This window comes from Diabrotica undecimpunctata, unplaced genomic scaffold, assembly GCF_040954645.1.
Source record: "Diabrotica undecimpunctata isolate CICGRU unplaced genomic scaffold, icDiaUnde3 ctg00000621.1, whole genome shotgun sequence".
NCBI classification, from domain to species: domain Eukaryota; kingdom Metazoa; phylum Arthropoda; class Insecta; order Coleoptera; family Chrysomelidae; genus Diabrotica; species Diabrotica undecimpunctata.
This window is the reverse complement of record NW_027311921.1, coordinates 26,302-51,352: the sequence shown is the minus strand read 5'-3', so window position 1 is coordinate 51,352 and position 25,051 is coordinate 26,302. Positions and strand designations below refer to the sequence as shown.

The window sequence follows — 25,051 nt, the reverse complement described above, 5'->3', positions numbered from 1 at the left end:
AAGTTCGTGAACAAAATTATATTCGTGTTCAGCAACCTCGTAAACCGTTAAGTAATAAAATTAAACTCATACCTGTCGATATTTACTTGTTGCTATCGTTGCAAATTTTTCATTTTCTATGTACTTTGGAAATGCATTTTCCTTATGCACAAAATGACATTTTCGTGTTACCACCATGAATTTAGTTTACAAACTTTCCTGTTACTTTCTCGATTCGAATGTAAAATGTTTAAACTGCGGAAAATTGGTAGGTTTAGTGCTTCGTCTCCTCGCCTAAATGAAGTCATCTTGTTGCTGAACATATTCAGTACCCTACACAATCTCTTTTTGTCAACCATTTTCCATCCACTCCTGAATGTAGGTCTCTCCCAATTGCTTCCACCTGTCTCTATCTTGCGCCAATCTAATCCACTGTTTGCCTGCCACTGTTCTTATATCATCTACCCATCTTTTTTGAGGTCTTCCCATGCTTCTTGTTGTCGTCCTTGGTCTCCATTCTAGAAATCTCCTTGTCCACCTGTTGTTATTATATCGGGCTACGTGACCTGCCCAGCGCCATTTCATTTTTGCAATTTCTTCCACAATATCCCTAATCTTCGTTCTACGTCTTATCTCGGTGTTTCTAATCTTGTCTCTTAGTGATATTCCAAGCATGATTCGTTCCATTGCTCTTTGCGTTGTTTCTAATTTTTTAGCAGATTTTTTGGTAAGGGCTACTGTCTCCAAGCCGTAAGTACAAACTGGTAGTATGCATGTGTTATACACCTTTTTCTTTAAGTTTACAGGAATGGAGGTGTTTTTCAAGATATATGCTAATTTGCCGAAAGCGCTCCATGCCAGTTGTGTTCTTCTTTTAATTTCAGCATCTTGGTTTGGTTTTCCTAGTTTGATAACATGACCTAGATATACATAATGTTCAACATTTTCTATGGTATGATTTTGTATTGTTATATTTGTCTGGTCTGGGCTCAGTATTTTTGTTTTGCTGTAGTTCATTTTTAAGCCTACCGCTCCTAAAACTGCATTTAATTGTTGTAACATATCATTTAGTTCTTGGATATTATCGGCTATTAAAACTATGTCATCTGCGAATCGCAAGTGGTTTAAGTATGATCAGTCGACGTCCCTACATAATACACCCTATCAAACAATTATTTTATTAAACACCTTATTATTATCTTCATAACTGTTTTATTTTAACTTCCTTCAATATCACTGATAGAACCGAATTTTAAATAACAAAAAAGGTTTTTTGTTTAATACATTTTCAACTACACATCCATAAAGACACATTTCAACGGGACATTAATATATAAGAGGAAATTTACATATATTTTCTAGATGTACCTACTATAACAATAAAGTCTTAATATCCTTCCCCTTTTAGCTTCAATATTTAAAATCAGTTACGTTCGAGATCGAAGTGCTCCGTACGGAGCTGATGAAATCCAGACTGAGTAGCATACAGTCGTCTCCGAACGATATGGACACCTTGGGGGACGGCTTGTGTAATAGAGAGATAGAAATCGACGGTAAGAGCATATCTCCGTATTCCATGAGACGAGACAGCCAGCCGGGATTAAGGAATATCCTGCTGAAGGGACAAATGAAATATCTCAGCGACATCAAAGCGATCATTTATCTCTGCAGTCCTGTGTAAGTTTTTCGTTTTTATTTTGATATCTTTTGTTGTGTAGGTGTTTAATATTATATTGTATTATATCTAAAACATTTTACGCTGTTAAACTGAAGATTTGGCAAAGGTTAGGTTGGCTACGAAGAGTGGGCAAAGAAAGAGAGGTGATGTATACCATTAAAAGGAGAAAGTTGGAATATCTCGGACATATAATGAGAAACAGCACTAAATACAGATTACTGAAGGTAATCCTACAGGGTACAGTATTCGGAAAGCGAGGAATTGGGAGAAGGAGAATATCATGGTTGAAGAACCTGAGGAAATGGTTCTCCACAACAACAACGAATCTATTTAAAGCATCAGTCAATAAAATAATTATAGCCAGAATGATTGCCAATATTCGGAACGAATAGGCACTGAAAGAAGAAGAAACTGAAGATTTAACAAAAAAACTAAACTAAAGGGTTCTGAATTCACTCCGGAAATCGTTTCAAAAAAAGAATATACCTATTAAAAAGTCCCGAAGAATTGTTGCTGATTTGAATGCCGTTTTTTCTAAACTGAGACTATTTCATTAACTTTATTGCTCTTGAAACAATAAATCGTAAATTAAAAATATTGATAATTCAAATATTGTTAGAGGTAATAGATTTTCTAAAGAGCTATGACGTTGTAAATAGTTGCGTAGATCTAACTGGTAACGACGCACTGGAAGGTTAAAGGGAAAACTGAAAAAGTCCGACACATTTATAATAGCCCAGGCAAAGTATGTTAAAAATAACATAATAACAAATAGCCAGAATTTAATTACAAAAGATAATTTAAAAGGAGATTAAAATTGTGATAAAATATAAAATTATAAATTTAATATACCTAAAACATATACAGTGTGTCAATTTTAAAACTTACAATGGACTATATCTCACGAACAAAAGCTGATATAGAAAAATGCTTGAAACCGTTTCTAGGATAATAACGGGGAACTAAAATGACATGAAATAAAACTCACCCCCATCAACCCCCTAGGCCCCAGCCACCACAACCAAAAAAGTTTAAATTGCAAAACTCTACTTGTGATATATAATTGTCAAGTCTATAAAAAATGCTATCCAATGATATAAATAATAATTATACAGGGTGAAGCAATACTTGTGAAACTTTGACTTAAATGGAAAATTTATTGAAGTAAATGTTCAAAGTGGGTTCCGTTGTTTTGTAAACAATAATACAGCCTATTTTTAAATTCTGCACGAACTTTGGCAAATTTTGTTTGTCAGGTTGAGTTTTATAAACAACTGACGTGAAGTATCCCCATAGAAAAAAGTCAGGTGGCTGTAAGTCTGGTGAGCTCGGTGGCCACTTAATAGGACCTCTCCTTCCAATCCATTTGTTCGGATAATTAGTATCCAACCAGTGACTAACTGGAGCTGCATAGTGAGGAGGTGCTCCATCTTTTTGGAAGTGTAGCAAATCTTCGTCTAGAGCTAGGTTGCCTTGATCGTCCCTTTGGTTCTGTAATTCATGTACGATTAAAGGTTCGATGGTGCTTTCAACACATCGAGATAAATGTCGCCACTTAAATCGCCTGGTATGAACAAGGGGCCAATTATAGCATCGCCCAATATTCCTGCCCAAACATTCAGTTTTTCAGGATATTGAGTGTGACCTACTCTGAATCTATGCGGATTCGCATCACTCCAGTACCGACAGTTTTGTTTATTTACATTCATCGCCTAGTTCTTGAAGAATTTGTGTTTTGTACGGGTGAAACTTATGTAATTTCAACATCTTTCTAACCGACTCATGTGAAAGTCCTGTCATTGCAGATACTTGACGTGTTGATGCAGTAGGCTTTATTGCAAAATTTCCAACAACCTCAATTTGGGATGCTTCATTCAGTAATCTTGGGGCATCCCTTTTTTTATTTTGCACTGATCCCACTTTTTAAACTTTTCAATTAAATCGCTGACGTACACGTGACTTACATTTTTGTCCGGATGCCTTTCATGAAATATTTGAGCTATTCGTAAATAACACTGGTTCTGGAAGAATTCGACAAAACCCAAAAAACAAATGTTTCAATTTTTTTGTAGCAAATGATCATTTCCCGTTTACGACTTGGACATACCCAGTTTTCCCATGAACATCTGAATATGTTTTTAAAAAAGAAGAACACCCAATTTGTGATCAGTGCGGTTCACCCCTTACAATAAAACGTGCTAGTGGAAAGTGCGAAAAGTTTAATATCCATAGAATTAAATACAATTTACCAAACAATCTTAAAGACATTTTAAATTCAAATAACAATATTGATAAACTACTTATGTTTTTAAAAGATTGTAATTTAATAAGTAAAGTGTAATTAATTGTTACCGTTCCGCTAATAACCTTATTAGGTTAAAGCGGGTTTTTTGTAAATAAAACAAAACTTGTTTTGTAAAAGCGGCAAATTAAGTTTTTATTTAACAAAAAAAAGTCTGACCGGCACTTATCATTAAATATAATAGTCCGGAAGATAGCATTACAAATACAAAAGTCATAGTAAGCCGGCTGATATTAATACCTTGTATAATTATTAAACAATAATTATACAGGGTTATCAACAGAATCAACAAAAACCTAATTAAATTTTTCATTTAAGCCAAAGTTTCACAATTATTGCTTCACCCTGTATAATTATTAGTTATATTATTGGATAGCATTTTTTATAGAATTTTCAGTAATGTATCACAAGTAGGGGTTTGCAATTCAAATTTTTTTGGTTGTGGTGGGTGGAGCCTAAGGGGTTGATGGGGGTGAGTTCTCTTTTATATCGTTTTAGTTCCCCCTTACTATCCTAGAAACGGTTTTAAGCAGTTTTCGATATGAGCTTTTAGATATAGCCCATTATAAGTTTTAAAATTGACACACTGTAGGTGTGTCACTTCTGGATAATTCTAAATCTCAATGTTTACTAATATTTAAGTCTAATGCCCCCATTATCAGCTAATTAGGTATTACAATATTCTAACAATATAAAATTAGCTCGAGACGCTTTTGTAGGTATCTGAGAAAAATAATTTGAGGCAGTTAAAGATTATTTAGGAATCTAGGACTTAATTAAATTAATATTACATCTGCTATAAACATTTATTAATTTTTATTATTAAGAGCTATCTAAATTTTTATATTCTGTATGAATATTTCGTTGTTCATCATCATCATCGTTGTTCATCGTCTATTATCATCATTCTCAGCATGTTTTTCCGATTATAGTACATCCTCCCTTACATAGTTATTCTTTATTTCTGCTCACGATTGTTTAAAATTCACTTTTCTGTGTCATGTTTTACCGGTTTGTTTCCTTATGTCATAGTCCCATCATAAATTTGGACGTCTTCTTAGTCTCTTGACGCCTCTTGGATACCACAGTGTAATTCTAGTGGACTACCTATTGTCAGTTTTTCTCGCTAAATGTCCCACCCACTGCCATTTTAAAGATTTAATTCTATGGATTACATCAGTGACCTTGGTTTTCTGTCTGATCAATTCTATTCTTTTTCGACCTCTCTTTGTTATACCTAGCATGCATCGCTCCATTGACCTTTGAGTGAGTTTCGATATTATCTCTTTCTTTAGTGTAAACGTTTCGCAGCCGTATATCATGATTGGTAGTATACACTGATCGAATGCTGTTATCTTGAGGGGATTGGCATCTTCGATTTGAATATAACTGCATTTCTGCCAACAGATGCCCAAACCAGTTTCATTCTTCTGTTGATTTCTGGAACTAGGAAGCCGGATTTCTGTATTAATTGTCCCAGCTATACATACTCGTCTACTGTCTCAAGTGCATATATATATATATATATATATATATATATATATATATATATATATATATATATATATATATATATATATATATACATAAAGGGTACAGGGAAAAAAGGAGGTATGTCATAAATAACACATTCTGAAATAATGCGATTTTAATACTTCAAAACGGCACAAAGATTATAGTCTTGTCATTTACATTGGTCAAGGTATTACCAGAGATTAAATATAAGGTTTCAGTTGAATTGCAAAAACATAAATTATTCTCCTTTCTTTATTTTGCCAAACATTTAGAAATTTTACACATTAATTTAAAATATTAAAGTAAAAAAGGAGGTATGTCAAGAAAAGAATTAACAACGTTGATACAAAAATGCATTTTATTTCAGAAAACAAACAACGATTATTATAAAAATAATTTATGTAAAAGAGATTAAAAATAGTTTTTTTTCAACAATTTTATAGCGTCTACACGAGATTTGGGTATATTGGATCTCTAAATTATTGATGCGGAAGTTCATCAAAATAACGTTGGGCATCTGAACCACAAATTTTTTTTAGATCTGCAGCATCTGCATATTTCGCTTGACTGATGGGCAGAAGTGCTAAAAAAGAACAAAAGTAAGCTTTATAAAACTAATTAATTGGGGGGTTTTACCTGTATAAGCATATGAAGGTAGCTCAAATTCCATTTCGGGCAATTTAGGGGTAGTTGCTGTGGTCTCCGAAGTTCCATTAAATGTTATTCTCTAGTACAAAAGATGAGGATGATACCTAACAGCTTTTACCTCGCGGATGGGTCGAGTTAGAAAATTGCATTTATTTTTATAATGCTTGCGTAAATATTTAGTCCATTTTCGAAAATAATCTTGAAGACATTTTTCAACATGAAACGGTGATGGTTTTCATCTAGCAGTTTTATATACTTCTGTCCAGTCCTGAAAAAGTTCGGCTTTTGATTTTTGATTGACAAGTCCAAAATCTTTGTCACATTTTAGGTAGGAATGTCCCCAAACAGGAAAAGTTATTTGGATAGAGTCCAGTCTGTTCTCATGATGAACTATGTTATGAACAAACCGAAGAACAGTGTAATTTTTATTCTGTCCTCCGCACGAGACGCAGAGAATATTCAAGTTTCGTACTTTTTGATCAAGATAGTTATAGATATAGTGATGAAGCAGTGAACAAACATCATCGCTACCTTTTTTGACAACAGTTTCGGGGTACATATAAAATGTCGACTCAGCTGTAAACAAGACGTGTATATTAAACGAGTATAAACCCAATTATCTCTTAAAGTAAATATCATATGTACTAATAATGGGTATTTGCAGATTTTTTGCAAAATCCATGCATCCAACCTCTGTGTGTACATTTTTTCTACTAGCTATTCTCGCAGTTTGTTTACTGTTATAAAATGCTTGGGCTTTAAGTTTATGTAGCTTATTTTCTGTATCTAGTAGCTTAATATCAGCATTTAATTTATTTGTTTCCTCTAAAATTTCGCTAATAGACACTGCTTCTCAAGACTTTTAATGTTTGCTAAATATTCATCACAAGAACTACACGTATTGGTCCTTGGAAAACTACATTGTATACATTTTGTAATATTTAAATCCTCAGATAAGTATAATTTCGACGAGTCTTTCAAACTATAATGTCTTTTTCCGCCCCTGAAAGACCCTATATGATGCATTATACAGTTTTTTGTTTCCATAGAAACTTGATGACGATGGTTTCCATGTCTTCTTCTTGTATCTTTTGGAGCGTGACCTGTTAATTTTAGTGACTTTTGTAGAAGTTCTAACTTTTTTTTTCCCAATTCCATGGAATGCCAAAAAGGCCTTCTGACATACTTTAACTTCTTGTGTTTCGTCATTTACATTATAACGAATTCTATAACTAAATTCGGCATCGTAAAGACGTGCAGAGTTCTCTGATACTTGTGGTATTCGTTGCTGTACAGTTTGTACAGTAATTAATCCGCATAAGTACATCTTTTAGGCATCTGTCTACTCCATGAGGTTGAACTTTCTAAGAATTTGAATTCTTGCTTGTTCGGGTATTTGTAGAAAACACTTAAACCTAACGCACTTACAATCCGATCCTATTATATGGCTTTGTCTATTTAATTTTTTATTTACTTCATGAATCCGTCCATATTTTCTACGTTTCTTTGCATTATTTTCCCGTGTGTCCATAACATCACATTTCATAAATTCGTCACTCTCACTAGACATATTTACAACTTGATAACTCTCCTTTCAGGATCAGTAAACAAACATACGTAACCTCTAAACACCTCTGAACCACCTAAAAATTAAATGTATTAACCGCTTCGTCGGCGTCGGTCACATTGACATCCCTCCTTTTTTCCCTGTAGCGCTCGGACATGCCTCCTTTTTTACTTTGTATAACAAATATAAGAATATGTGTTACATCCTGACGAACCTCTTTTATCCATGTGAATTTTTTACATGAAATAGTATCCAGTTTGTGCCACTATATGGTCTAATTATCTCATTTTCGCCCGTCATTTGACATACCTCCTTTTTTCCCTGTACATACGCTTCATATATATATATATATATATATATATATATATATATATATATATATATATATATATATATATACTCAGTGACATTAGAAGTGTTACACCCAGAAGGAATAATTTCTTGAACTTAATTTTTTGGCAACATGGTAGATTTACATCAAGAATGAAACGATAACGTTGTCAAGAATTTTTATTAACAAGTAATCAAAAAAAAATTAATAATGTGTTTGGCGACCCCCCGTAGCTGATTACACTCCTGTATACGTCTAGGCATTAACAAAATGGGATGATCGATGTCTGCTTGTGGCATCTCGTTCCAAGCAACTTGAACTTCATGTATTAACTGTGCCAGAGTCTGTGGAGGATGGTGCAAAGTGGACAGTCTCCTTCCCATCATATCCCATACATATTCGATAGGATTTAAATCCGGAGCACGGGGTGGCCACGGCAAAACATTAACGCCAGCTTCTTGGAAAAAGTCCATAGTTTGACGAGCAATATGGGGACGCGCGTTGTCTTGCTGAAAAAGGGCGTCTCGACGGCGGTCGAGATAAGGCAGTAAAGTGGTTTGTGGGATGTCATCAAGATAACGCGCAGCTGTCATATTGCCTCGAATAAACACAAGTGGTGATCGGCTACCATAGGCAATAGCCCCCCAAACCATTACTCCAACTGTCCTGTGTACATGTCTCTCAACAGCAAACCCGATATCTCGTCGCTCTCCACGGCGGCGTCTTACCATCCTACGACCATCATGCATTCCTAAACAGAATCTTGATTCATTGCTGAATGCTATATTACGCCATTCTGCCACCCCATGCTGCCGTTCTCTGCACCAATTCAAACGTTGACGATAGTGATCCACAGTCAAAGGAAGCACTAGTCGTGGGCGGAATGAAACCAGTCCAAAGGCTCGAATGCGACGATATAGTGTACGCATACTAACAGGTCTACCTACTACTCCAAACCATTGGTCAGCAATTTGACGCGTAGTAGCAAAACGGTCTCGCAGAGCAAGTAATCTAAAGCACCTATCTTGACGGTCTGTGGTACGCCTCGGTTGACCAGTAGGTCTTCTTCGTGTTCCTCTACCTTCGTTTGTCCACACACGACAGACACGCATAACCGTCATTGCCCTACAATTAACGCAACGGCATATTTCGCGATACGACAAACCCATATCTCTATACGCAATAATTCTGCCCCTGTCAAAATCGCTTACATGATGGTAATTTTGATGTCTTCGAACTCAAGGTATTTTCTTACACTGAATACAATTAGACTGAGGAATAATAACTAAAAATTTCTATACAAACCGGTTTTTACAAATCGGTATCTTCACAAAAAAATTTAAAGGTAAAACTTTATTTTTACAAAAAGTAGAAAAGATAAAATATTGATATTGTTATCATAGCATGTTTTAAATGTTGTCATTCTGTTGCCAAAAAATTAAGTTCAAGAATTTATTCCTTCTAGGTGTAATACTTCTAATGTCATTGAGTATATATATATATATATATATATATATATATATATATATTGTGGGGGATCCTCCCATTCTGTGTGTTTGGTTTTACAGTTTCTGGTATGACTTCGCTGTTTTTACCACTTTTCTCCATTCTTCTCTCTCTTTGATTGTCCTTTTTATATTTTTAATTAACATACTCCTTAACTCTTCTTCCACTTATTTTCTCCATCCTAGTTTAGGTCTGCCTCTGGTTCTTTTACCTGGTGGTATCCATTCCGCTATAACTCTTAACAAGTTGCTCTTCTCTCTTCGCATTATGTGTCCATACCGTCTAATTCTTTGTGTTTTTATTGCTCTAACTGTGTTCTCTTGACGCATTCATTCTTCTATTTCGTGATTAATTCATTGTCTTGCATTATCTTGGAGTTCCCTGTTTGGTCCCAGTATTTTTCTGATAACCTTCCTCTCAAACACTTTAAATTGCTGTTCTTCTCTTTGCTGTTAATGTAAATGTTTTTGCAGCATATACTACTATTGGTCTTATGGTCGTTTTGTAGATTTTCATTTTCTGTCTTTAATTTTACCGTTCAGTACTTTTTATGTTACATTCAGTAAATTAAATGCTCGGTAGTTTTTGCATATTCTATGGTTTCCTTGTTTTGGGATTATCACTATAATTCCCTTCTGCCATTTTTCGGGCATTATTTCTTTGCCCATATATGCTGTATTAGTTCATAAATCTTTCTATATAGTACCTTTTCACCGTATTTTATAAGTTCTGCACATATTCCGTCGTCTCCCGCTGTTTTCCCGTTTTTAAGTTTGCATATTTTCTCTTTTACTTCTGTGTAGGTCAATTATTTTTCTTCTTCATCTTAATCCGTGTTCGTTATTGTTTTTCTTTCTTCTTTTTTATCCGTTTCTTACCCCGTTTAGCTGTTTTAGCTTATATTAGCTGTCCGTTTTCAGTTAGCTTTTTTTAAGTACTAGTACAATGATTTTGAGTTGTGTCTTTTATTTTCTGTTTCTACCTAGTTTATAATTTTGTTTACTTTTTGGTTTTTTTTATTTAAATAATTTTTTTGACTTTTGCTTTTGATCTTTGTATTTTTCTCGTTCCTCTTCTTTGCTTGTGCTTAACCATTTCAATCTTGTTATATTCTTTTCTTTCACTGCTAATTTGCACTCATCGTCAAACTAATTATTTCTTCTTTCATTTTGCATTTTGCCAACCACTTTCTCTACTACATTGTTTATTCCTTGTTTGATTGTTTGCCACTGTTCCTCCATGTGTTGTTCTTTGAACTGCATCTCTGTATTGACTTCTTGTACAAATCTTCCTCTTACTTCTCTCTCTTTCAATTTATCTACGTCCCATTTTTTCTGTGCGTTTCGCATTTCATTCTTTGTTGTTTTTATTTTACATTTTGTAATCACTAGCATTCGTTCCGAATCGATGTTAGCCCCTGAGTGAGATCTAACGTCATTTATCGATTGTTTGTGTTTCTTTTTATCAGTACATTTGATTTCCCTCTAGACTTCCTGGTCTCATCCATGTTATTTTGTGTTTCTCTTTGTGTTTATATCTCGTGCTACTTAACTCCATGTTTAATGCCGATGCTAAATTACATAGTTTTTTTTTATTATTGTTTGTTGTGTTATGTATTGAGTTTCCACCTAAAACCTCTCTGAAGCAATTTTCTTTGCCTATTTGGGCATTGACATCTCCTATACTGACTAATATATATATATATATATATATATATATATATATATATATATATATATATATATATATATATATATACATTATATGGCGTTAAAAATGTACCTAGAAATCAAGAAATAATATCTCCGACTTTCATAAATCCGATAAAGACGGCAGCTTTGCCAACTTTCATAACGTTCCGTATTAAAACCCTAAAAGAAAGGGGCAAAGGAAAACCGCAGAAAAAATTATCTTTCTATCTATTATCAAAAAAGTCATTTTCATAATGTCTTTTCTTATAGAAAGATAAAATTGTCGCGTCCTTCTCTGAAACTTTCATCATAAAAGAATAAAGCCAGCAATCTGACGCTATGTGTTATTTTATCATTAAATTAAGGGATTATTTCTGATAAATGCTCATAAAATATTAAATAGGATTTTGTTTTATTGCAAACAAAAAGACGTGAAAAATGAACGGCACGTTTAGTGCTTAACTAAATACACCACCGAAGAAGATGCCCTCTTAGAGAAAAAAGACATTTATGTGGGGCAGAATATATATATATATATATATATATATATATATATATATATATATATATATATATATATATATATATTATGAATTGCAAATAGGTAATTCCAAAATGCTTAATTTGGAAAATAAATAAATTTCTCTTGATTAATTTTTAATCTCAGGGCTATTTTTTATCGTTAATTTTTCTACGTGGCTTCAAAGTAATATCTATACTATTGCCTTTGAGGGATGTAACGAATATTTTGCCTACCACATAGGGTAATATTATAGGGTTTGAAAATTTGGGACAGAAATTATTGGGGTGGAGATAGGACAAGCAAAATAAAACTAAACTGTTGCGAACGGCTACTCAGGGTTTATTTGGAGAGCTGGGGTCATGGATAAGTGAATAACAAGAGGGCTGGAATAGGGTAACTACTAAAATGAAAAAAAGGGGTACTTACATGAGTCTCCTGGATAAAAAAAAACACAAGAAGGTTCTCAAGTTATTTAAATAAGGACGCTTCTTAGAAGAATCTTCCTGCTGGATGAAAGAAAAGGCCCTTCCTTCCTAAAAACACAAAAAGGGGTTAGAAACTTTTTTAAAAGAAATAAACAAAATGGTTTAGGGAAAAAATTTATTATTTATTGTTATCTCGCCACAAACAGTTACATCTATAAATAGTACAAAAAATACTATATAAATAGTTACAAAAGTAAATACAAAATAACAAAAAACTTATTATGTTATATCCGTTTACAAACTCTAGAAGTTGGAGGTACTACAAAACCTACAATTGTTAATGGGCAACAATTTGTAACGAAAAAAATTAGAAATGAAAAATAGCTTTTAAATGGAACTATGCATAGTGGTTAACCTTTTTTAAAAAACAAAAACAAAAACAAAACAAAATCTGAATTATGATTAGGTTTATACCAAATGTCAAAAATAAATCTAGCTGTCAGATGTCAATATTGAATTTTAAAACTGAGAATAATTAATCTGACAGCTAAACCACACCCTAACATTTATAAATTTAATTATTACAATTTCTTGACCTGTGATGAAAGCAATTTTTAATAGAAAATGTCTATTTTACTTTAAAAGTTACCTGGATTTCAGTAAATGTTATTTTTTTTCTTTATAAATTTCTGGGGTTAGAACTGGATTTAGACTGCAAACACAAACAAACGCATCTCCAAACTACAAAGATAGTCTGAATTGGCTTAGGACATTAGGAGAAACAAAATGAGGCATTTATTTTCCCAGGAAACATATTTTGCTTTAGTTACTAGATTTTTGACTTCTCTGTTGATCTTGATGTATATAATATATATATATATATATATATATATATATATATATATATATATATATATATATATATATATATATATATATATATATATATATATATATATACCCCAGACGTTCATAATCGTCTCAAACCTTAACAGGGATTGAAATTGGTGACATATGGCCCTTCAATTTTCTGTATCGCGTTACGTCGTTTTACATTGATTGCATTAGGTTGCAATGGATTGCAATAAATCAGTGCTTTGTTTGTCTTCATTGGAGAACCATTTCTAATTGAAGCTAAATGCTTGAAATGTTTGAAAATTTTCGTATCTTCGTATTTTCGAATATGAGCATTATTATCTACAGAGTTTGTATGTTTTTTGTTAATTTATTTTTAAACGTTGAGAAAAGTTTACAATACATATTACAATAACATCGATAATATACTACATATTGAGTTGTAAGTTATGAACTATTAACACCTGTATTTCTTATAAACTCTATGTCATCTGTTGTATTTTAGAGAACTGATTCAACATTAGAAATATAAAGCGAAACGTTAAACTAATGAAGTAGTTGACTTCTTTTTTTTATTTGCCAACCTGAATGACCGAGTAAACCTCTGAATTCACTAGTTGAATACTTTTAAAATATAAATTGACGGTCGTAGTATTGTCACCATAGGAAGGTTAGGGCCTTCACAAAGAACAGCTCCATATGGGCTTCTTATTTGTTCTACAGAGAACTTCGGCCAGTCAATTCGAAGTTTCCTCTGCGTTTCCATCTCAGTTTGGTGGGTTGGTTTATTTCTCACAAATAAAACTTGGTTTGGTGTTGAAAGGGTTCTAGCAAAAGATTCTAAGGACAAGCAGGGAGCAGAGCTCCGTGAAGGAGGCTCTCAGGGTGTAGGAGACCCTACATGGAAGCCGGAGTGAATATGTGTTTTTCCAAGTCCATCGGCCAATCATAAATTAAATAGAAGGTATATATAGGAGGTTATAAATTACGTTTCTCGACTTTTGTTCGTAATAAAAAAATAACAACCATCGCCGATTAACTACAAACTGATTTTAAAGATGTTTAATGGCGCATTTAGACGTCATTTAAATTAGATAGCGTACTTCTGAAGAAGGACTGATAAAGGGGCAATGGAATGATATCATTCTTCTATTGAACTCGTAGATAAGTCTGAAATATTTGTTGACAAGCTCGCATTTCTTGTCTTTATCAGTATGTCTTTGTTTCTAGCAGTGGCTGACGAATTCTCAGCAAGGCTAAACATGTCATGTCTTAGTGTGAACGTAGTGTCTTGGTAAAGTTTGTTTATTAGTTTACTTTGAGCAACAGATATTCGCAATATTTAAGGATGGTTTTTATTCAAAACCGTACAAAAATACACTCAACTACCTATTTGTTCAACAATTCTATCATCAATCGTTAACGCCATTTCTAAATACACTTTGACCATAACATCCTTCACTTCATTTCGAAAGTGATTACAAAACTTATTGTCCACTGTATCATAAATTTTATCGAGATTACCGTACACATCAATGAGAAACAGTCGATCTAAAACCACTCTATTCGGGAACGTGGCTTCGAGTGAAGTTCAGGATTACCGAGCTGTATAAAGTCCTTGAGGGTATCACGACTGCCAGTGATGATGATGAATGGGAGGTGTGTATTCAGCTAAGACAGCCATTATGTTGTCTACGAACAGGGGATGCTAAAACCGCTTATTAAATAAGAAGTGCCTATGAATTTTCATGAACACCTCTTAAACGAAAGCAAGAGATTGATTGGTATATTAATATTTGTAGTACGTTTCAGAACAGTTTGTTACATTTATAGGCTTTAGAAGAACATAATGTTACAAATAAATATATAAGATTAAAAGATTACTAACATATTAAATATAATCAAAGTCGCAGAAATAAATGTTATTGTCATATACTCCATATATTTTATTATTCAATATGTTTAATAAGGGTGCAATATGAGTAAAGTTTGTTTAGCAATAAATGATTGACGTCAATTAGTACCGACTATAAACATCATGAATTAACCGCTAATACTATAAAAGGCCCGGTTTCAGGTAAAATTTAATTATGTTTCCTGGTAAAATTTGTCAATCTTCATTTCTTAATGTTGATTTAATTGCGTACAATTAAAACTCATTATAATTTCATTAATACAGATAAGGCTTATATTAAAGAAACTGTACTGGAGGGTTTTTCGAATTCGATGGTAGTGCGCTACGGGTTTGCTAATCACATTTTAAGTGGTTTTCAGGTATTTATATAATAAGTTTATGGAACTGAATACCAGCCAGGATTTAAATACGAGTTTTTGATAAAATTTGTTTGTCTTTATGTATCACGGGAAGTGTTAAGTAATATTACTTATTTTATTCACTACGTTTTCTATCGTTATGTGGCGTCCGTGGGATAATAATAATAAAGCAAATTGTAAAAATTATATACAGTACCTTACTTAAAAGAGGACTTGACACAACTTCCGCCATGAGTGAAATATGCGATTTGACGAAAATACCTCTGACCACAGTAAAAAGAATTACATGAAATCCTATAGAAACAAAAAAAAAACGTAAAGATTCCAGTTACACCAAATGGATGGACGAAGCCGATTAGGACTTGATACGTCGAAAAGTATATATCTTGTACGAAGAGCAACGCATACCTACATTAAGAGCTCTGAAGCAACGGCTCAATGTTGACGAAACCCAAATAAGCTGTAGCCTTACAAGCTTATGGAAAATTTTGAAAAGTATGGGCTTTCGTTTTCGTATAATTGACAAAAGACAAGTAATTATGGAATCTCATAGATTACAAAAATGGCGTTATGAGAATATAACTTCGATAAGAAAATTCCGTTCTAAAAATCGTCCGATAATTTACCTCGACGAGACATGGTTTGACACACATTCAACGTGACCTAAAGGATTTGCCGATTCCTCCGGTAAATGTAAGACAAAAGATCCGTCAAATAAAGGGAAAAATAACGATTTTACATCTTGTATCAGAAACTGGTTGGGTTCTAAATGCCCTGTGGCGTTCTGCAAAGAATATTAAAGACTCTTGGGTCAACTACCATGAAGATATAATGGCAGAACTTTATGAAGAATGGTTCAAAAATATTCTTATGCCAAACATTCCTCAGAATAGCGTGATAGTAATGGACAATGCAAGCTATCACAGTCGTCAACTAAGTAAGGCTCCAAACTCGAATAATACTAAATTGGAAATTCAAAATTACATGGAGACGAATGATATGTACTTTGAAGAATGTTACATCAAAACAAGAGCTTTTAGAAGTTTTAAAGGCATTTTCTATAAACAAAGTATATGTTTGTGATACATTGGAATTATTATTATTGTAGGTTTAATCCCGTAGAACATATGTGGCACGAATTGGAGTCTAACGTGAGGTAACAAAATATTTCTCCAACGTTAAGTAGCACTGTTGTAGAGTTAATAAGAAAATGTGTCAATGATATTCTTCCAAGTGGTTGGAGAAATTCAGTCCGACACGTAATAAGTAAAGAAAATTCATATGTTCATGTAGATCATAATATAATTGAACTGATCATAATTAGTTTAGATGAGGATAGCGATAGCGAAACAGAACTATGTGTGGAGTGATACTGTCATCAAATCTTAAAACAAATTTTTGGATTAAAAAAAAACGGTTTATTATTAAAATACATTTAATTTATTTTAAAACTCATTTTAAAACGTTAATTTTGGGTATATAAGGCAAAGCAATATATTTTATATCAGCTTTTTTGTTTTTGTCGTCGTAATTATTGTAAATTTTGTGGATCCTTTGTTTTATTATAGGAGTACCGTCTAGTCAGTGTTAATTGTCAAAAGACCAACTCTGTCTACCTCGTTTGCTTATCGCTCTGGACCGGTGTTAGCAATGGACCAAGTCAGATAAATTTAATAATATTTACAACCGCACTAATTGAAGTCAACCATTTTCTGCTAAACAAACTTTGCACTAAAAGATTTACAACATCTAGCGGAAATTACTTGACGTTAATATGATTTTTCGTAAATTCTGATATTTTTTATGGTATCATTATGGTACAGCTATCATTATCATCATCACTCAACCGTAATTTGTCTATCATTGAACACATACATCTTGTTTGCCCGTGGTCTCTACTGAAGTAATTTTTTTGTTCATCTCCATTTTTGCTTACAATCTAATCCAAATTATGATTAGATCGTAGGTTAAGTTGGTAAGCTTAGTATGTAGGTTTAGACCTAAATTAAATTAAGTAGATTGTAAGTAAGTCTAAAATTTGTTTCCACAAAAATGTTCAATTTAATAACATTTAAAGGGTTTTTACCCATATGTTTAGTGGCTTCACACATATCGACACCTGATATGAATAACATTGTAACTCTGCTTACAATGTTTTTTAACTATGGATTAATTTTTTAAATTACAATGTTTTTCATATCAGGTGTCGATGTATACTTAGTAGCAGCACTGATCGTGGAATAATTAATTTGAAAAGTTTCTGTGATGTAGCACGAAATGGTTCTTTTAAATATATATACCTTTTATAAATATTTTTTCACTAAAGGTTTTTATATATCACTTACTGTTGCAGTTTCGTAACTGTGTCTAAATGTTTGTAATAAACACTCGCGATCATAAAATCCGGGTCACCTTAAAAATCGCCGTTATTTCATTTTTAACGAGCTTTATCGTAAATAATAATAACACAAATACAAACTAATGCATGTTTCTGAGAATTGTTGTCAGCTTAGCGGTTTCCTTTGTAACAAAGAATTCCAATAGTGCCGATTTCGCAAAAAAAAAGCACACTTCTCAAAATGATCGGTATCTGTAACTGCCGCTTGTTTTAAATGTCTCATTTGTGCTTCGACTTTCTGTTCAAACGCAACAAACAAACGTTTATTATTGCCACCATTAGTGTTTATTATTGTTTATTTTTTGCCAAAAAATGCCTTGACTGTTGTTGAAACGACACGCATTGTTGCGCTTATGGAAGACGGTCACACTCAACGGCAAGTCGCAAGAACTGTTGGCGTAAGCCTTTCTACGGTTCAACGAGTGCTTCAACGCTTTCAGGAGACGAATTTGCTAATCAGAAATTGCCTACAGGAAGTACGAAATTGCAATGTTAGCGTTGCAACAGTCAGGAGAAGACTTCGTTCTTCTGGACTATCTTCTCCGGTAATGGCTACAGGACCGCCACTTGACCGGGCGCATCGAGTTGCACGACTAGCTTTTGCTCGACAATACGCGCATTGGGGAATTAATGATTGGAGCAAAGTGTTATTCTCAGATGAATCCCGTTTCTGTCTAACTGGATCCAACGGACGTGTAAGAGTTTGGAGGAGAACCGTTGAACGATTTTCACAAGCTTGCATTGCTCCAAGAATGCCATTTGGTGAAGGCTTGGTCATGGCTTGGGGAGGTGTATCTTCTGACTTCCGCACAGAATTACCCTTCATCGAAAATGGGTCCTTAACTGCCCGAAGAAACATTACGGAGATTCTGGAAGAACATGTTAGGCCCACCCTGGCAGGGTTTGGAGAAGACGCCGTTTTTATGCAGGACAACGCGCGACCGCACGTTGCCAGGATCAGTATGCAATACTTGGACGAGGTTAGAATTACGAGGTTACCCTGGCCAGCTAGGTCTCCGGACCTGAATCCCATCAAACATCTCTGGGACGATTTGAAAAAACGTATTCAAACCCATACACCTCCTCCTAACAACGCACAGGAGCTTAAGGATCTGTTAGTGAGAGAGTGGAATAACATACCTTAACATGTAATCCGGAGAAAAATTGAGAATATGCCCCGTCGTCTGCAAGAGGTTATTAGAGCAAGGGGAGGCAATACACGATATTAGTCATTGAAATTCCACTGATGTTTTACCACGTTCTGTATTTTTCATTTTTCCTTTCGTATGTCTGTTTCAACAATTTGGTTTGTTTTCTGATTTTTCAATAAAAACAATAAAAAAACCGGTTTTTTTTCTTTCAAAACAAACATTGATGACAAATAAAAAATACATTAGCTTAAGAAAAAGGTTATTATTGCACCAGATGCAAAAATATTCAAGAAACTTGAAATTTTCAAGGTGACCCGGATTTTATGATCGAGTGTGTATTAAAATTCTTTTTGTTAGTTTTGATTCTCCCTATAGTATATTTAAGCCAAGATTCCGTGTATAAAAACACAGCTATTAAAAACTAAACATTGCAAGACGAGCCATCTGCAAAATAGCACAGACGTGTATTTGAGATAAGAGACGAGTTCCATATGCCATATGAGATAGTCGAGTTTTAGCTTCCAACCAACACAGATTTGCATGGGTTAAGCTCAGCGCTTCCTAGGAGACTTCGCTTGAGTCTTGTGAAAAAGCTAGTTTTGATTCCTGAATTTGACCGAACCTAAGGGTTCGCAATCCATTCGTGTCTGAAGCCGTTTTACGGGGTAAATTACTACTTATATAAACCATTACATCCAATACACACGTACGTTTACTGTGTAGAATCGTTACATTAATATTCAATTATTTGGCAAGTTGAAATTGTTTGTGATAAACTATATTTTACATTATAATGGGTGTTGAATATTTTAACCGTTTGTGAACATTTTACGTTTGGTTAAACGTTATTGCCTTTATCGTAAATTTGTATATTTATTAGATTGTAATAATTTCATTATTCTTTTTTTTTATGTATATCACAGCGTTTACGTGATGAGTTTACTAATAAATTGTATTAATGTCATTATTAATTTAATGTGTATTTTAATACCGATTATAGTTTTGAATTGAGTTTATTAATATTTGTATTACGTCTGATTGCATTTTGTGTACCTTTTATCAACAGAGTTTGTTCATTTTACCACGGATTAATTATATTATTATATGTGCGCATATTTTTTACACTTCTAACGTCTAATATTAATTTATCAGCGAGTTCTAGATTGAACATAATATATTCTCTCCTCTTTCTGATGACCCCAATTGTTATATTGATCATGGATGAAATATATGTGCAGAACGCAACACTTACTCATCTTCTTTATTTCAGTGTTTACATTTTTGTAGCCTGTTCTGGCTTAAAATTTCTATTTATCTTCTCGAAAGGCATCCTACACGTTTTCTTGAGATATTCATTTCTTAACTTCATTTTTCGGGCGGGCATGTTTTCGACGCTGAAGTACCTGAGGGTCTTAAAAGTACCCTTGTTTTGGACGCTGCCGGAAGGATTATCGCAGGTACCAGATATTAGATATAATTAGGGTTTAATGATGGTCATTGAAATTTACTTAGTTACTAGTTATTAGTTTGTCAGAGAATAGTGAAAAGTGAACATGGAAATTTCAACGTTAGTAAGTAATCGTGGTAAAATTTTGCTCAAAGTGAACAGTTTTACTTTTTCTCAAGATAAAGTACTAAAATCGGGAGAAACGTATTAGAGGTGCGTAAAACGGTCGTGTAAAGCGAAGATATTCACGAAAGGGCCAGAAAAGTTAGTGATCCGAAGTAATCTAGAACATAATCACGAGTGTGATATCAAGACGCTTAATAGACAGATTCTGCGTAGCAGTGCCAAAAGGAAGGCTAAGGATAATTTGACCGAAAGGCCGTCCATAATCATACATAGTGCGTTGAAAGAAAATGTAGATTGCTTGAGCCACATGTCTGTTAAAGACGTTAATTTAATACGAAATCAAATATACAGTGAACGGCGAATGGCTCAACCGAAACTGCCCAAAAGTAAAGAAGAAACTATTGCTGCGGTAAATATTATGAATATCAAAACACTTAAAGACGAGAATTTTATATTTGCGGTTGAACTAAGTTCTAACATTATCATCTTCTCGTGTAACACTAACATGCGTTTTCTGTGCGGCAGTGAAACGATTTATATGGACGGTACATTTAGTTACTGTGCTCAATATTTCAAGCATTTTTTTACCATACATGTATTTATCAATGGACATTATATACCATTGTGTTATTGTTTACTTCCCGACAAATCGGAACAAACCTATATAAAACTATTTAATGTTTTGAAACGCAAATATGAAGTAATTGGTCTAAAATTCAATCCAAAAATCATTTTCTCCGATTTTGAAATTGCTATCCACAATGCTGCGCGTTTTGAATATCCAAATGTGTACATTAAAGGGTGCCGTTTTCATCTTATGCAAGCTTGGTATCGTAATATCGGTGGTTGTGGCTTAATTCGGGAATATAAATTGGCAGACAGTGAAATATCTAAATGGCTGAAATATATTTTTGGGCTGCCATTTTTACCTCCCTCAGAAGTCGAAGAATCTTTCATATATGATTTTATGGCTATTCAACCAAAGGATTCAAAAATTGAAAAGTTTTCCGACTACTTATTGGACAACTACATTGGCGACCACGCAACATTTCCGTCGGAGATGTGGGCTGCGATGAGTGAGAGTTTACAATTAACAACTAATGCTTGTGAATCGTTCCACTCGCGTTTTAATGATAATTTTTACCATGCTTATCCAAATATTTTCCATTTTATTGATGTTTTAAAAAATTTTTAAACTGAAACTTACATTAAAATTAATAGTGTCTGTAATAGTGAAAGTAATAGACTTAAAGATCCAAAGAGTAGAAAAAAAAATATGTTCGTTAGAAATAGGATACATGAGTATCAAACTAACTGTATCGATCGATTCCATTTCGTAAAATGTATGTCGTATTTATTTCAAAGTGACAAATAAACCTTATCAAGCTTAATCTCTAGAATTTTATTACCTGACTTTCCATTTACATTTCAATTACACCCAGCGTCCAAATCATGTATGCAGAAACAGGTAATTTTATTTTTCAGTGTCGAATTTTAAATTTAGCTTCCAAATCATGCACGCCCCATTTTTTTTCTATCAAGACTGTTCTCAACCACTCAGAAGAGAACGAAGAATACAATAAAATTTTTAACTAAATATGGTTTTGCCATTAAACACCTTGTATACAATAGGTTTTTTATAATTTACGTATAGAAAGTTATTATTTTCTAAAAGCATAAAACATTAAAATCTACAGCAAAACAATAAAAAACTTACGAACTTTCTTTTTCGATTCTTTTCATATATCACGTTTTTCTTCACTTGACATCTCGATCGATATTTTCGAGATGTTAGGTGCATATTTTAAGAATTAAACATTTTTATTGGATTTCGGAGTTCCCTTTGCGTTCGGATCCGAATTTTATTTCCATTTTTCTTTGCATGCAAAGTAGAAGGTTCAGGGATGAAATATATACTACTTTTTACAGCAGTTTTGTAGAAAGAAGTTTGTCAAATATACGACGTGTGGAAATAAGGCAGATTTTCTTACATTGTTTTCTTTTTTTTTTAATTGATCACAGATTCGTAATTTAATTTACCAAAAGTTACATTATGAAAAAAAAAAAATGGTACATTAGGCGGTACTGTAGATTAGCGCGAAGTTTTATACTACGTTTTCTGTGATTTTAATGACATTAAAAAGTTTACATGTTGTATAATAATCACCCCTCGTCACGTAAATGGACTCTTTCAATTATTTACCGTGACTACTATTTCGTAAAAAGCCTTATTTAATATGTGCTGATTTAAAAATGTCTTCCAAAGTATAAAGATAAAAGTTCAACTTAAAATGTTTTACTAATAACTCTTTGTGACACTTTTTAATACAATTTTTGAACTGAATATTGTAAAAATCTGACATTATATTTACATGAAATAATTTTAAAATGAGAAGTGCATGAATAAAAATTAAAGCCCGATTTTATAATGACAATCTAAACTAAACCTTAACTAATGTTCACTTTAGACTAACTACTAATGTTACACCCAGTTTCATAATACCTACAAGCTCTTTTTATTATTAAAAGTAAACTTAGGTGTTTAAAATAGTAGTTTGGTTATTGTGTTTTTATCAATTTTGCTTTATTTTTGTCGAAATAACCTTATTTTTCTTATATGTTAATTTGTGTGTGAAATTCTTAATTGTTATTGAATATGTCTTTGTGAAAGTATACAAATATAAATCAATTAAGTATAGAAACCAAGAAAAAATATTAACGAAAACTGTAAGTAAGTTTTAAATGAAGAGAATGATTGATAAGACGACAAAGAAGGTAGAGAAAGGCTAATTATAAAAGATATTAAGAAACAATAATTAAAGGTCAAATATTTTAATGGGGAAATCCCAGTAGTTGGCTGTATACCATAGTTAAAAAACTTATACAGAAGTAAAAAACTTCAAATCTGCCTAAATCGGCAGAGAACGAGAATTGCTGCCAATAATAAAAAGAAGAAAAACTGCTTATCTGGGTGATATATTTCGAAATTCCAAGTACCAGTTCTTAAAGCTTATTATGGTTTAAGCTTAAGCTCATGGCTTAAAAACATAAGGGATTGGACAAACCTCGATGCCCATGCACTCTTTAGAGCCACACAAGACCGAGAGAGTATGCCAGAATTGTCGCCAACATCCACTATTTGGATAGGGCACCATAAGAAGAAGAAAAAACTTCAAATTTGTATCTTGGTGTAAAAACATTTAATTTAAAACTTGTTAAAAGTGTCGTCCAAAATTAAGCACAGGTCATCCTCAGTACCTTCTTTTGGTACTTAAAGGTAACACTAAAATTGTAGCGGAGATATCAATATATGGTTTTACATATTTAGATTTAACTTAATGGATAGGATTTTAATACTTTTTTTATATGGCTTCGGCAGTTTGCCATACAGCCAGTTACATGATGTTTTAATCTTATTGGGCGCAGTAAAAAGTTTTTGATGTATATATATATATTTAGGGATTCTACAGTATTCACTGCCCTCCCTCGCTCAACCGTTTCCATCTCTCTCTGTTGTTCCATTCTCCATGGAGAAAGTTTTTGAATTATTTGCAATCGAATAGACTAAAATAGATAAATTTAAAATTGGGAAATCAGTACAACAATTAATGAAAAGAAGAGAAAAAATATATATACATATACTTCATCTAATTTACTTACCGTTGCACGTCATCCGCATCATAGCCCGTGAGGTCACATAATACTAGTGTTCTTTTTTAGAATCACTTTGCCGAGTACACTGGCATTACAGCCACTAGACATATTTTATTATATACGCGTAGAAATAATATATAAATATTTCTATTAATGTTTACTTAAAGAAATACACAATAATATATTTCATTTAATTTGTATAAATGCATTATAAAGCGGTTTTATGAAGAACATTTGTTTGGAACACACTGTAACTGTAATCGAACGAAGGTGATATTTTGGCATAAATTGGTAACACTTATTTGACAGTTGCGGTGTTGACACTTTTTAGTTTACATTTTTACATAAAATAAAATAAATATCTATGTATTCCATTTTACATCTTTATACGACGCATACAAGCGGCTCAAATTGTTTTAACAAGATTATTTTTTAACTTTTGTTTTGTCTCTATTAATTTACATTAAATATTAATTTTTGTTGTTGTATAATCCACTTTTGCAATAATTATGTGACCTATTTGATTTAAAATGGATTCAGGATTTTTTTATACTTTGGCAAATATGTCAACTTCGAACTCTGTCAATGATAATGACGTGCAACGGTAAGTAAATTAGATGGACTGTACACATATATATCCATAAACACATACAATTAACATGGATCACTCGCTTCACGTCCAGGGGCCCATCAGGATAATATAATATATAACATACACAGGAAAACTAGGCCACGGTAAACATTTTAATACTTAAAGAGCAACATGTTTCTTTGCTCGACTTGAACACGTGGTTCTTGTCAGTTAAAACGACACAGTCCAACCAAAGAGTTGGTCTGTGTCAACCAGGAACTGGTGAAGAAAAGAGTGGTCTTAGACGGTTCCCATAGTTGCTTGCCAACGGTCTGCTCAAAAAGGTCTTCTGCATATCAGCGGTTTCTATGGGAAGTGCATGAAAAATTCTGGAGTCGGTGAACGTTAAA

The 25,051-nt window shown here is 33.1% G+C and overlaps 1 protein-coding gene across 1 annotated transcript in view; it reads left to right on the top strand.

Moving 5' to 3' along the window:
* LOC140431284 (soluble guanylate cyclase 89Da-like) overlaps positions 1-25,051 on the top strand; it is a gene marked incomplete at its 3' end in the record, with an annotated part of 106,111 nt that overhangs the window by 58,031 nt on the left and 23,029 nt on the right. The window contains exon 6 of the mRNA XM_072519218.1: positions 1,388-1,656. Coding sequence (XP_072375319.1) covers positions 1,388-1,656 — 269 coding nt within the window. The remainder of the gene's footprint in view (positions 1-1,387; positions 1,657-25,051) is intronic.